At 40.6% G+C, this 12,682-nt stretch overlaps 1 protein-coding gene across 1 annotated transcript in view; it reads right to left on the bottom strand.

Annotated features, from left to right (window-relative positions):
* The window catches only part of LOC121838841 (mucin-5AC-like), a gene marked incomplete at its 3' end in the record, with an annotated part of 33,012 nt that extends 22,355 nt beyond the window's left edge, over nt 1-10,657 (bottom strand). The window contains exons 1-15 of the mRNA XM_042301194.1: nt 10,513-10,657; nt 10,331-10,393; nt 10,001-10,203; nt 9,706-9,773; nt 9,014-9,128; nt 7,132-7,216; nt 6,811-6,914; nt 5,550-5,769; nt 4,999-5,140; nt 3,729-3,794; nt 3,291-3,429; nt 1,538-1,645; nt 1,221-1,290; nt 820-957; nt 390-554 (exon numbers count right to left, since the gene is read on the bottom strand). Of these exons, the coding sequence (XP_042157128.1) occupies nt 390-554; nt 820-957; nt 1,221-1,290; nt 1,538-1,645; nt 3,291-3,429; nt 3,729-3,794; nt 4,999-5,140; nt 5,550-5,769; nt 6,811-6,914; nt 7,132-7,216; nt 9,014-9,128; nt 9,706-9,773; nt 10,001-10,203; nt 10,331-10,393; nt 10,513-10,582 (1,756 nt within the window). The remainder of the gene's footprint in view (nt 1-389; nt 555-819; nt 958-1,220; nt 1,291-1,537; nt 1,646-3,290; nt 3,430-3,728; nt 3,795-4,998; nt 5,141-5,549; nt 5,770-6,810; nt 6,915-7,131; nt 7,217-9,013; nt 9,129-9,705; nt 9,774-10,000; nt 10,204-10,330; nt 10,394-10,512) is intronic.
* Between the last annotated feature and the right edge of the window lie 2,025 nt (nt 10,658-12,682).

Raw genomic sequence — 12,682 nt, 5'->3', positions numbered from 1 at the left:
AAATAGCATAAATTCTTTGTTTAACATGTGCCTCTATCCCCCCACATCGATTGCGGACGGTAATATCAAAATCTCTGCAATAGTGTGTGGTTTCATTCCGTAGTGGAATGAAAGCACACCCTAGCACATGGCGCACCTGTGTAATTGTCATGCTGTTTAATCAGCTTCTTGATCTGCCACACCTGTCAGGTGGATGGATTATCTTGGCAAAGGCTAAATGCTAACTAACAGGGATGTAAACAAATTTGTATATATATTATTTGGTATTTTGGAAATTCTCCCGTGACACCATTTTCATAGAAAGTGACCCCACATGGGGTCGTGACCCCTAGTTTGAGAACCGCTGCATTAGACATATGTTAATGTTTTTAAAGAGGTTGAAGGAGTACCGTTCTCTACACTCAGACTGCATGGGATCTCAAAGTTCTGTTCTGCATCAGGACAGCTTGCTTTGGTCTTCCAAGTGTTGGCGAACGTCACAGCGGTTCCTTCCACGAGTCCATTGATGGTTCTGAAGTCGTCAGCTTGGACACCGTTAAAGTCTCCGCAAAGACCTGGATAAGAGGTACAAAACATTATAACAGGTGGTTTGAACTAACATTGACTGAAGATGCAATGCATTAGTTTATTAATAATTGTTTCAGGTGAGGTTTGACCGAACCCCTCAAACAAGTGGTATAGTGACATGTTACATTAACAGTAGTTTGATAACCAATAAGCTTTTATAATAACAATGCATGAGATTTATAAAGTGTTTTTCAAAGACCCAAAAACGCTTATCTTTCCACAAAGACTTTAAATGAACAGAGAGAAACATACCCTGGGTTTTTTCTTTGTGTGAACTGCTAGCTACGATGTAGACCTGCATTATAGGTGTTAGCTGGACCTCTAGACGGAGCCCATAAGAGGTATGCACAACGATGTAGAATGTAGAGGGCTGAAAGATCCTTACATCCGCTGTGGAAAATATATACAAGTTCTAGTCACAATCTGGTTTACCATGAACTTTTAGCTCCCACTTCCCTATTGTGGGATGCTTATGGTGTTACATGCTGCTAGACAAGGAAAGAAAGACGAAAGAAAGAGACAACTTCTGGTACAGTACGTACTGCATGGGAAGGGTTTCAAACATGCATTTATACTGATCAATGACTACTAAAATAGACAGATATCACATCTCTGTATCCCTTTTCTCAAGCAGCCATCAATCAGTCACTCACCCATGAAAAGCGGCATCTGAGAAAACACCTTGTTGACAAAGACCCTTCCACTGGCCTCGATGACGATCATCTGCAAGTGACAAAATGCAACTTGAGTAAAAGAGACTCCCCTGGTGATAAGGAGTGTGGAACAGGGTTGGAGTCAATTCCAGTCAATTCAGAAAGAAAACCTAATTCCAATTCCAAATGTTCCTCACTGAAAAACAATGAAGAGCATTGGAATTGGAATTCAGTGGACTGCCTGAATTGACTGGAAATGAAATGTAATTTACTCCAACCCTGAAGTGGTGATACGAGTCACTGACTGGCTAACTTACCGTGGACTCTGGAGTCACCAGGGTTACAGATCTTAGGCAGGTCTCAATGTCCGTCTTCCCACATTTCACTATGTCACCCAGGACTGTGAAAGCAGTCTTGTTGGTTTGCTGGGGACAATTGGTACAAGGTATGACAGTTAAGTTATGGTATGATAGTAAAGTTTAGGAATGACAGTAAGGTAAAGGGAACACATTTTTTGTAACACACTACTTACTACTTGCCTACATTTGGTCCTAGGGAACTACAGTTCCTTCAGGATGTATTCACACCCCTTGACTTATTCCACATGTTGCTGTGTTACAGCCTGAATTTTAAATGTATTAAATATTGTTTTTTTCACACAATAATGACAATGTGAAAACATGTTTTTAGAAATGTTTGCTATATATTGAAAATGATATACAGAAATATCTTATTTACATTAGAATTCACACCCCTGAGTCAATACATGTTAGAATCACCTTTGGCAGCGATTACAGCTGTGAGTGTTTCTGGGTAAGTTGCAAAGAGCTTTGCACACCTGGATTGTACAATATTTGCAATTATTTATTGTTGTACATTCTTCAAGCTCTGTCAAGTTGGATGTTGATCATTGATAGACAGCCATTTTCAAGTCTTGCCATAGATTTTAAAACCGATTTTAAGTCAAAACTGTAACCAGGCCACTCAGGAACATTCAATGTCATCTTGGTAAGTAACTCCAGTGTAGACTTGTGTTTTAGGTCATCATCCAGCTGAATGGTGAATTTATCTCCCAGTGTCTGATGGAAAGCAGACTGAACCAGGTTTTCCTCTAGCATTGTTCCTGTGCTTAACTCCATTCCATTTATCTTTTATACTGAAAAACTCCCCAGTCCTTAACGATTACAAGCATACCCATAACATGATGCAGCCATAACATGGTGCAGTCACCACTATGCTTGGAAATATGAAGAGTGGTACTCAGTAATGTGTTGTATTGTATTTGCCCCAAACATAACACTTTCTATTGATGACAAAAAGTTAATTGCTTTGCCACATTTTTTGCAGGATGACTTTAGTACCTAGTTGCAAACAGGATGTTAGTTTTGGAATGTTTTTCTTCTGTACAGGATTCCTTCTCTTCACTTTTCACTTTTCACAATTAGGTTAGTATTGTGGAGTAACTACAATGTTGTTGATCCATCCTCAGTTTTCTCCTATCACAGCCATTATTGGGTGTGAATACCTTCTGAAGGCACTGTATATTATGGTTCAACTTGATTGAAAAGTATTTATGAGATTAATATGGATAGTGATGCTCATGGTATGTATAAGCACTTCCAATGCAAGTGGCTGCCAGCTGTCGGCAGCAATCTATGCCGGATGTGGCCGGTTCGTGGGCCAGTACATGTTCGCTAGCGAGTTAGGAGTTAAATCTACTAAACATACAGTATGTGTCAGCAGGGAGTCATATTAGTGCCACCTGACATGGAATCTGAATTGAATCACTTTGAATTTGTATGAAGAAATCACATTGTTATTCAATATTTTCTGTTGGCACTAATATCCCTCCATACAGTAGGTTAGATCCCTACCTTGAACAGGACATATGATCAGTTTCCATACAGTAGGTTAGATCCCTACCTTGGACAGGACATATGAGCAGTTTCCATACAGTAGGTTATATCCCTACCTTGGACAGGACATATGAGCAGTTTCCATACAGTAGGTTAGATCCCTACCTTGGACAGGACATATGAGCAGTTTCCATACAGTAGGTTAGATCCCTACCTTGGACAGGACATATGAGCAGTCTCCATGGAAGGTGTAGGCTTTCCCATCGTAGGTGGTGATGTGGGAACCTCCCACTATGGAGCAGGTAGCAGGGCAATCTAGATCCATACAACTCCACTGGCCTTGGATACAGGTACTAACAGAGAGAGACAGTCAGTTTAGCCTCAACATAAACAACTCCACAGGCCTTGGATACAGGTACTAACGGAGAGAGACAGTCAGTTTAGCCTCAACACATACAACTCCACAGGCCTTGGATACAGGTACTAACGGAGAGAGACAGTCAGTTTAGCCTCAACACATACAACTCCACAGGCCTTGGATACAGGTACTAACGGAGAGAGACAGTCAGTTTAGCCTCAACACACCCGGATCAACACATTTAGTCACAACAATGACATCAGTATATTCACAAACAGTCAGTGCAGCTCTTACCATTTGTGGCATGTTCTTGAGAATGATTGTCCAGGCTGGTAAGACAGTCCATTTAGACAAACAGCACTGGTTCACAGCTACACAACCAGTCTGTAGTGATGTCATCAAACACGGTTCCATATGAGGACATTCAATACATTTAGTCAGCTGATCCCAGGACTGGTACATTCAATACATTTAGTCAGCTGGTTCCATACATGACATTCAATACATTTAGTCAGCTGGTTCCATAATGTTCCATGAATGACATTCAATACATTTAGTCAGCTGGTCCCATGACTTACATTCAATACATTTAGTCAGCTGGTTCCATAACTGACATTCAATACATTTAGTCAGCTGGTTCCATAATGACATTCAATACATTACATTTAGTCAGCTGGTTCCATAATGACATTCAATACATTTAGTCAGCTGGTTCCATAATGACATTCAATACATTTAGTCAGCTGGTTCCATGACTTACATTAAATATTTTTAGTCCTTCCTTATCTCATTAAATACATTGATACATGTAGATCAGTATCTTAATTACTACAGTACATCTGTTGCAGAACTTTGATCAAATAATGAAATCTCCAGTCCTATAATAAGGCTACTCTTCCAATCTATGTAACTTTTAACCTTTTCCTGGTTTAAATAGCCACATAACTTTTATCAGGTTTTTATACACCCTTCCTGGTTGAAATAGCCAGGAGATTTTCCAGAATTTCTTTAAAACCCTGTGACCTGTTTAGAAAATATATATCTGTATACCTAGGCGGCAGGTAGCCTATTGGTTAAGAGCATTGGGCTAGTAACTGAAAGGTCAATGGTTTGAATCCCTGGCCTGACGAGGTGAAAATTCTGTCAGTGTGCCTTTGAGCAAGGCACTTACCCTAACTGTTCCTGTAAGTCTCTCTGGATAAGAGCATCTGCTAAATATGTAAATCTGGTCCCACTCCCATCATTGCCCATAAAAATACCTTTTCACAACTACTAATTAATCACATTCAGATCCTATAGGGTCGTGATGTATACCTGGGTTAGGTTACCAGATTAGGAAAAGCTCCAGGCCCCAGGAAAAACAATTTGCCCCACCACCCTGGGACCTGTGGTGCTACCTCTACATCAGGGCATCATCGGTTGTATTCAGTTACTTTAAAATAGTTACGTAGCTGATATATGATGTTGTATTCAGCTACTTTAAAATAGTTACATAGCTGATATATAATGTTGTATTCAGCTACTTTAAAATAGTTACATAGCTGACATATAATGTTGTATTCAGTAATGAGTGCATGTACCAGCAGGGCAGAAGCATCCGTCGGTGCAGTGTTCCTCACAATGCTGGTTCCTCTTTGGGTTGGAGCAGGTATCAGTGCAGGGACTACCACACTCCTGGTACTGCATGCTTAAAGGACACGTCTTCACTGCTCAACACAAATAACCAGAGTCACAGATCTGTTTCTGAGGCTTCATTACTTCACATTTTCATGTCTTCACTGCTCAACACAAATAACCAGAGTCACAAATCTGTTTCTGACTCTTCATTATATCACATTTTCACGTCTTCTTCCATTGACATCATTGGAAGTGAAAATTGGGATTTGCTCCTCAGTTTTCAGTCACATAAATGTAAATACAAGCATGTCAAAGAAGAAGACACTATAGATTACCTAAGGCAAAGCATTATTTCATGTCAAAAGTGTTTACTTTGAGTTACAATATACATATATATAGTTTTTTTTTACCCACATCCAAACTACCAACAGAGCAATACAAACAAACAATCCAGTATAAAAACAAAAAGGATGTGTCATGCAAAAAAGATTCCCTTACAGCAGAACTGGTCGGTCTTCCACTCCTGGGGTTTCCCCCCTGCGTGAGCACACTGGCGGGAGTACTCTGACATGGTGGGACAGGCGCAGGTGACACTGCTGCTGCTGTTGCCACAATGACACATGTCTTCTGCACAGGCCTTGATGAAGGAGTCTGTGGCAATCAGGTCCTTACAGCTACTGAAGGCAAGACTGGTGAGAAGCTGCTCACAACGTTTGGTCTGAAAGGATGAAGAAGAAGAAGAATTACGAGAGGCAACAGACGGTTTGATTCTCTGATCCACCTCTACGCAGACGACACCATTCTGTATACTTCTGGCCCTTCTTTGGACACTGTGTTAACTAACCTCCAGATGAGCTTCAATGCCATACAACTCTCCTTCCGTGGCCTCCAACTGCTATTAAATGCAAGTAAAACTAAATGCATGCTCTTCAACTGATCGCTGCCCGCACCTCCCCGCCCGTCCAGCATCACTACTCTGGACGGTTCTGACTTAGAATATGTGGACGACTACAAATACCTAGGTGTCTCGCTAGACTCTAAACTCTCCTTCCAGACTCACACTAAGCATCTCCAATTCAAAATTAAATCTAGAATCGGCTTCCTATTTCTCAACAAAACATCATTTACTCATCCTGCCAAACATACCCTCGTAAAATTGACTATCCTACCGATCCTTGACTTCGGCGATGTCATTTACAAAATAGCCTCCAACACTCTACTCAGCAAATTGGATGCAGTCTATCACAGTGCCATCCATTTTGTCACCAAAGCCCCATATACTACCCACCACTGTGACCTGTACATAGCCAATCTGTAAATAGCCCATCCAACTACCTCATCCCCATACTGTTATTTAAATGTTTTTCTCCTTTGCACCCCAGTATCTCTACTTGTACATTCATCTTCTGCACATCTATCACTCCATTGTTTAATTGCTAAATTGTAATTATTTCACTACTATGGCCTATTTATTGCCTGTATATAAACGTTTTTCTCTATTGTGTTATTGACTGTATGTTTGTTTATTCCCTGTGTAACTCTGTGTTGTTGTTTGTGTCACACTGCTTTGCTTTATCTTGGCCAGGTCGCAGTTGTAAATGAGAACTTGTTCTCAACTAGCCTACCTGGTTAAATAAAGGTGTTCTCAACTAACCTACCTGGTTAAATAAAGGTGTTCTCAACTAACCTACCTGGTTAAATAAAGGTGAAATAAAATACAATTTTAAAAAATTCAGCTCAACTCTAGACTTGTAAATACCTGGTCTTCACACTGCTCAGTGTGAACAGGGATTTCTGTACAGGTCTCTGTTGGGCCATTCATCTTCCAAATATCGGCATAGTCGATTGTCTTCAGATAATCATCTGTAGGAAAAGAAACATAGTTTTATCTTACCTGTTTATTTCCCCTTACAAACAGTCTCTGTCATCATGTGTTTTGTGTTTTTGGTAACCCTTTCTTAAAATGGTACCTAGAAAAATACTTTATAACCCCTTCCTAACCCATAGATTGAACCCACACATTCATAAACAGAACAGGAGCGTAATCCGCCCCTCTAAGACATTTGGTGATTTTGTTTACCCTTCCTATTGAACTCGTTCTGGACTCCGTTGAAGTCTCCACACAGCCCACATGTCTGATTCTGGAACTTTGAGTCCAGCTCCACCTATAAAACCAATGGAAGATGACTGAGGGTTAATGAATTGCAAGCTAGCTGGCCATGCACCTACAGCAGTTCATATATATGTACATTTCACATACAGCTAGCTGGCCATGCACCTACAGCAGTTCATATATATGTACATTTCACATACAGCTAGCTGGCCATGCACCTACAGCAGTTCATATATATGTACATTTCACATACAGCTAGCTGGCCATGCACCTACAGCAGTTCATATATATGTACATTTCACACACCAATAGAATTTGATTTGATATCCCTATGTTTGGCATATGACGCTGAGTACAAGGAGTGGGATGTTAACACAAAACAGGCGCTGTACTTCAGGTTAGGTACATACAGATAGGATCAAAACCAATGTGAACTTATTAAACTGATAAGTTCTTCCATACTGTCACCTCCAAATGGCACCCAATTTCCTGTATAGGCCTATATAAAAGTAGTAAGTAGTATGTAACCGTGCAGAAATATAGATTGATTATTGGTCTGTCCTGTCCCATCAGATGTTAACACTCTGTTCCCACTCTTATCCCATCAGAGGTTACCACTGATGTTCCCACTCTTATCCCATCTGAGGTTAACACTGATGTTCCCACTCTTATCCCAACAGTTCCCCTAACACTGATGTTCCCACTCTTATCCCAACAGTTCCCCTTACACTGATGTTCCCACTCGTATCCCAACAGTTCCCCTAACACTGATGTTCACACTCTTATCCCAACAGTTCCCCTAACACTGATGTTCCCACTCTTATCCCAACAGTTCCCCTAACACTGATGTTCCCTTATCCCAACTTATCCCAACAGTCCCCTAACACTGATGTACCCACTCTTATCCCAACAGTTCCCCTAACACTGATGTACCCACTCTTATCCCAACAGTTCCCCTAACACTGATGTTCCCACTCTTATCCCAACAGTTCCCCTAACACGGATGTTCCCACTCATATCCCATCTGAGGTTAACACTGATGTTCCCACTCATATCCCAACAGTTCCCCTAACACTGATGTTCCCACTCTTATCCCAACAGTTCCCCAAACACTGATGTTCCCACTCTTATCCCAACAGTTCCCCTAACACTGATGTTCCCACTCTTATCCCATCAGAGGTTAACACTGATGTTTCCACTCATATCCCAACAGTTCCCCTAACACTGATGTTCCCACTCTTATCCCAACAGTTCCCCAAATACTGATGTTCCCACTCTTATCCCATCAGAGGTTAACACTGATGTTCCCACTCTTATCCCAACAGTTCCCCTAGCACTGATGTTCCCACTCATATCCCATCTGAGGTTAACACTGATGTTCCCACTCTTATCCCAACAGTTCCCCTAGCACTGATGTTCCCACTCTTATCCCAACAGTTCCCCAAACACTGATGTTCCCACTCTTATCCCATCAGAGGTTAACACTGATGTTCCCACTCTTATCCCAACAGTTCCCCTAGCACTGATGTTCCCACTCATATCCCATCTGAGGTTAACACTGATGTTCCCACTCTTATCCCAACAGTTCCCCTAGCACTGATGTTCCCACTCTTATCCCAACAGTTCCCCTAACACTGATGTTCCCTAAAGTCACTAGCTAACTACAGACCATTTTCACCAGGACCAGAATATTGCATTAAAGCATCACATTTACATTTGACATTTAGCAGAGACTCTCGTCCAGGGTGATTTACAATCAGTGTATTGAACCAAAGTAGGTGAAACAACCACATATCACTGTAGTGTAACAGAAGACGTATGGAAATGAGTAATCAAACTAAACACATACCCAGAGGGAGTCATCCTCATTCCACATGATGACTAACCCCAGCTTGGCTGTGATCTTCACATAGGAAACGGTCCTCTCAATGAAGACGTTAAACTGACCAAACGGTATGGTGACCCTAGAGGGACAAAACAATAGTGTTCATCAGAGAGGAGAGTCTGTATTCCAACAAGGGTCAAAATGGTCCTTTAAAGGATTTTCTTTGTATTTTTCTTCCTCCCCTGTTGAGACTGTACCAGGTAATAATGTCTGTATAGGATTTCATCAAATGGAATTTCAGCTTGGTAACTTTCATCTGTAAATGGACATCAACTGAACTTCAGAATAAGAGTTTGACCTCTGAATGCTTTTAGATCACTGATGAACTCACTGTTGCCGGTTGAAACTGACATTATGTAGATTAAAAGATTGATCTCAAGATGAGATTAATGATGATGCATTTTTTTTAACTTATGTATTTTACCTCAAGTCTTTGCAACTGAATGCAGGTGAAGTGAAAATATAATTTGTTCCAATCTTTTTTTTAACTGAACAAAAAAAGATTGATCTCTGAATAAAATGAATCCCATTGGATGTAGTTAAGTGATTACAAACCCCCGTATCATTTACTTCCTGTATTACTATGTATTTTACACATCTAAGAGCCAATGGTTTTCCACATCTGAGATCCATTGTTGACTAGACTGGGAACTCACTGTAATCCATTGACGCTGACGTTACCGTTGGCCAGCTCCACGAAGGTTCCATCCAGCTTCAAAGAAACCTTAATAATAATAATAGTAGGACGTTTTATTTGACAGACGCCTTTCAGGACCCTCAAGGTCACCTTCCATTAAGATCATAGAGCAATAAAAACTATTAATCAATACTGCAATTTAAAAACTATTAATCAATACTCCAATTTAAAAACAATTAATCAATAGTGAAATTTGAAACAATTGATCAATAGTGAAATGTAAAACAATCAAAGGACTGATCACAAAGGAATACCTTGGTGATGGTGGGCAGCCCATCTACCTCCCCGCGCTGCAGCTGAATGTTAAAGGCCTCGTAGCCGCTGCTGCTCTTACACAATGACGACAGCACGTAGTTACAGGTGTAGGGCAGCTGGAAGAGGTCTCCATCGTAGGTTTTGTAGTGGTAGTTACCCCATGTGCTGCAGACCTGCCCGTTATGAGTGGGACTTGCTCCTGCTGCATGGGGCGAAATGTACAGTATTGTTGCACCATTCATGTCTGAATATAAGATGTATAATATAACAGTAGAGTAGAATATAGATATTTGAGTATTTGGTGACATATATTCAACAACACAAATTACCTGATACGATTTGCAGTTTGGAATCATATAGACTCCCAATGGAAGTCATGTCTGGAATCATAACTAGAAATAGACAGGGAACAAGTCTTATTTTCCTTCTAACCCAGCTCCTCTTTAGTTCCTCAACTATGCTACATGACTTATCCTAAAGTGATATTAAAATGTATTTCATCTTTTCTTACCAGTCTCAGAATGTGCAGCAGATAGTCCGAAGAGCAGAGCGATCCACGGCTTCACCCATTGGAGTGCCATGATGGTTCTTCTAACGAGTCGTCCTGGTCCACCTGGTCAGGTACTCTTCCTGTTCCTACTGATACCGTGAGGCACCAGGTGCCTGCTTTTAAACTACTTCACTCAAAGAAGTACATTGATGATGCAAGGATAGTTGATTCTGTATCTAAGGAGGGGACTGATCAAACTTTAGGTGTTACCATTGTTCTGTTTGTCTGTCAGAGGTAGGATGACCTTTACTGTAATTGACATTGTGTAATGTATTAATTATAATAATCCCTAGGTAACTATCGATATTCCTGATAAGTAGCGTACATCCCAAAAGTGTTCCCTATTCCCTATACAATGAGTGTACAGAATTAAGACTACAGGTGAAAGCTGTGATCCCTGATTGATGTCACCTGTTAAATCCACTTCAATTAGTGTAGATGAAGGGGAGGAGACAGTTTAAATAAGGATTTTTAAGTCTTGAGACAGTTGAGTCATGAATTGTGTATGTCTGCTATTCAGAGGATGAATGGGCAAGACAAAAGATTTAAGTGCCTTTGAAAGGGGTTTGGTAGTAGGTGCCAGGGCACCGGCTTGTGTCACGAACTGCAATGCTGCTGGGTTTTTCACACTTAACAGTTTCCCGTGTGTATCGAAAATTGTCCATCACCCAAAGGACATCCAGCCAACTTGACACAACTGTTGGAAGCATTGGGATCGACGTGAGCCAGCATCCCTGTGGAAAGCTTTCGACACTTTGTAGAGTCTATGGCCTGACGAATTGAGACTGTTCTGAAAGCGAAAGGGTGACGGGCAACTCAATATTAGGAATGTTTTGTACATTCAGTGTATAGTGAACAGAGTCCTCGTGTATGGTATAGGGTATAGGGTGCCATTTGAGCACATATTGATTACAGTAAACCCTTATCTAAACTGTGATGAATGGACAGACTCATCAACATTCTACAGAATCTTAGATTGTTGCATTAATCTTTAAAGGGCCAGTCTGTGATATTTACAGCCATTTATGCCACAGACGTGTTTGAGTGGTTACGTTTCTCCTGCCCTATCCCTCAGCTTTTATAGCAAACCAAGTGACGGGGCTGCCGTTTAGTTCTTTTTCAAATGAAGGAGTGGGCCTTTTAATGACTCATGGATGATGCGCTGTCCATCTGTTTATGCTGTTTTTTATGGTTTTACCTGGTTTTTAATATATTGCATGACATCAAATTTCATGTATGTTCTGCATATGTTCAAAGATGTTCAAATAAACCTTTAAAACCTGATGGGATTAACTTGTTGGAACTTCAGTGTTATATAACTTCAGTTGTGGTTTACTACTGGTCATGTTTCATGGCCTGTTATTGGAGAAGAGGGATGAACGTTTGTGTTAGTCTTATTATGGACACAGTCTGCTTCACAGCCAGGACTCACCACAGGATCGCAAAGTTGTAGGATCAATCCCAAATTGCACCCTACCTCCTAGCCCCCATAGGGATCTGGTCAGAAGTAGTGCACTATATAGGGAAAAGGGTGCCATTTGGGACACATCCATATAGATGTCCTACAGTTGTTCAAGCTCTGGGGTGTGTCTACAGATGAATTGTTTTTGGTTGGAGGAAGTGTATCATCACCAACTCCACCACTCAGTAATTTCTAAGTACTCAGATCTCTAATGAACCATTAAAAGGATATGACCAAATATTGACTTAGCAACTTATTTACAATTCATCATCAGCTTTTGGTGAACACACTACACAGTCACGCAGTAGAAGATGAGGTGTCAAGCTCAGCTCAATTATAATTCACTGAAATATTTCAGGACTATACTTGTACTAACAGGATGGCTGTTGTGTTAGAACACAGTAGTTATATTTCAGACAGAGTAGTGATACTTCAGATAGAACAGAGTAGTGATATTTCAGATAGAACAGAGTAGTGATACTTCAGATAGAACAGTGTAGAGATACTTCAGATAGAGGATAGATACTTCAGATAGAGTATAGTGACACTTCAAGACAGAACAGAGTAGTGATACTTCAGACAGAACAGTGTAGAGATACTTCAGATAGAGGATAGATACTTCAGATAGAGTATAGTGACACTTCAAGACAGAACAGAGTAGTGATACTT

The sequence above is a fragment of the Oncorhynchus tshawytscha genome, linkage group LG19, assembly GCF_018296145.1.
Source record: "Oncorhynchus tshawytscha isolate Ot180627B linkage group LG19, Otsh_v2.0, whole genome shotgun sequence".
In the NCBI taxonomy this organism is placed as follows: Eukaryota; Metazoa; Chordata; class Actinopteri; order Salmoniformes; family Salmonidae; genus Oncorhynchus; species Oncorhynchus tshawytscha.
This window is presented reverse-complemented; position numbering and strand designations above follow the sequence as displayed.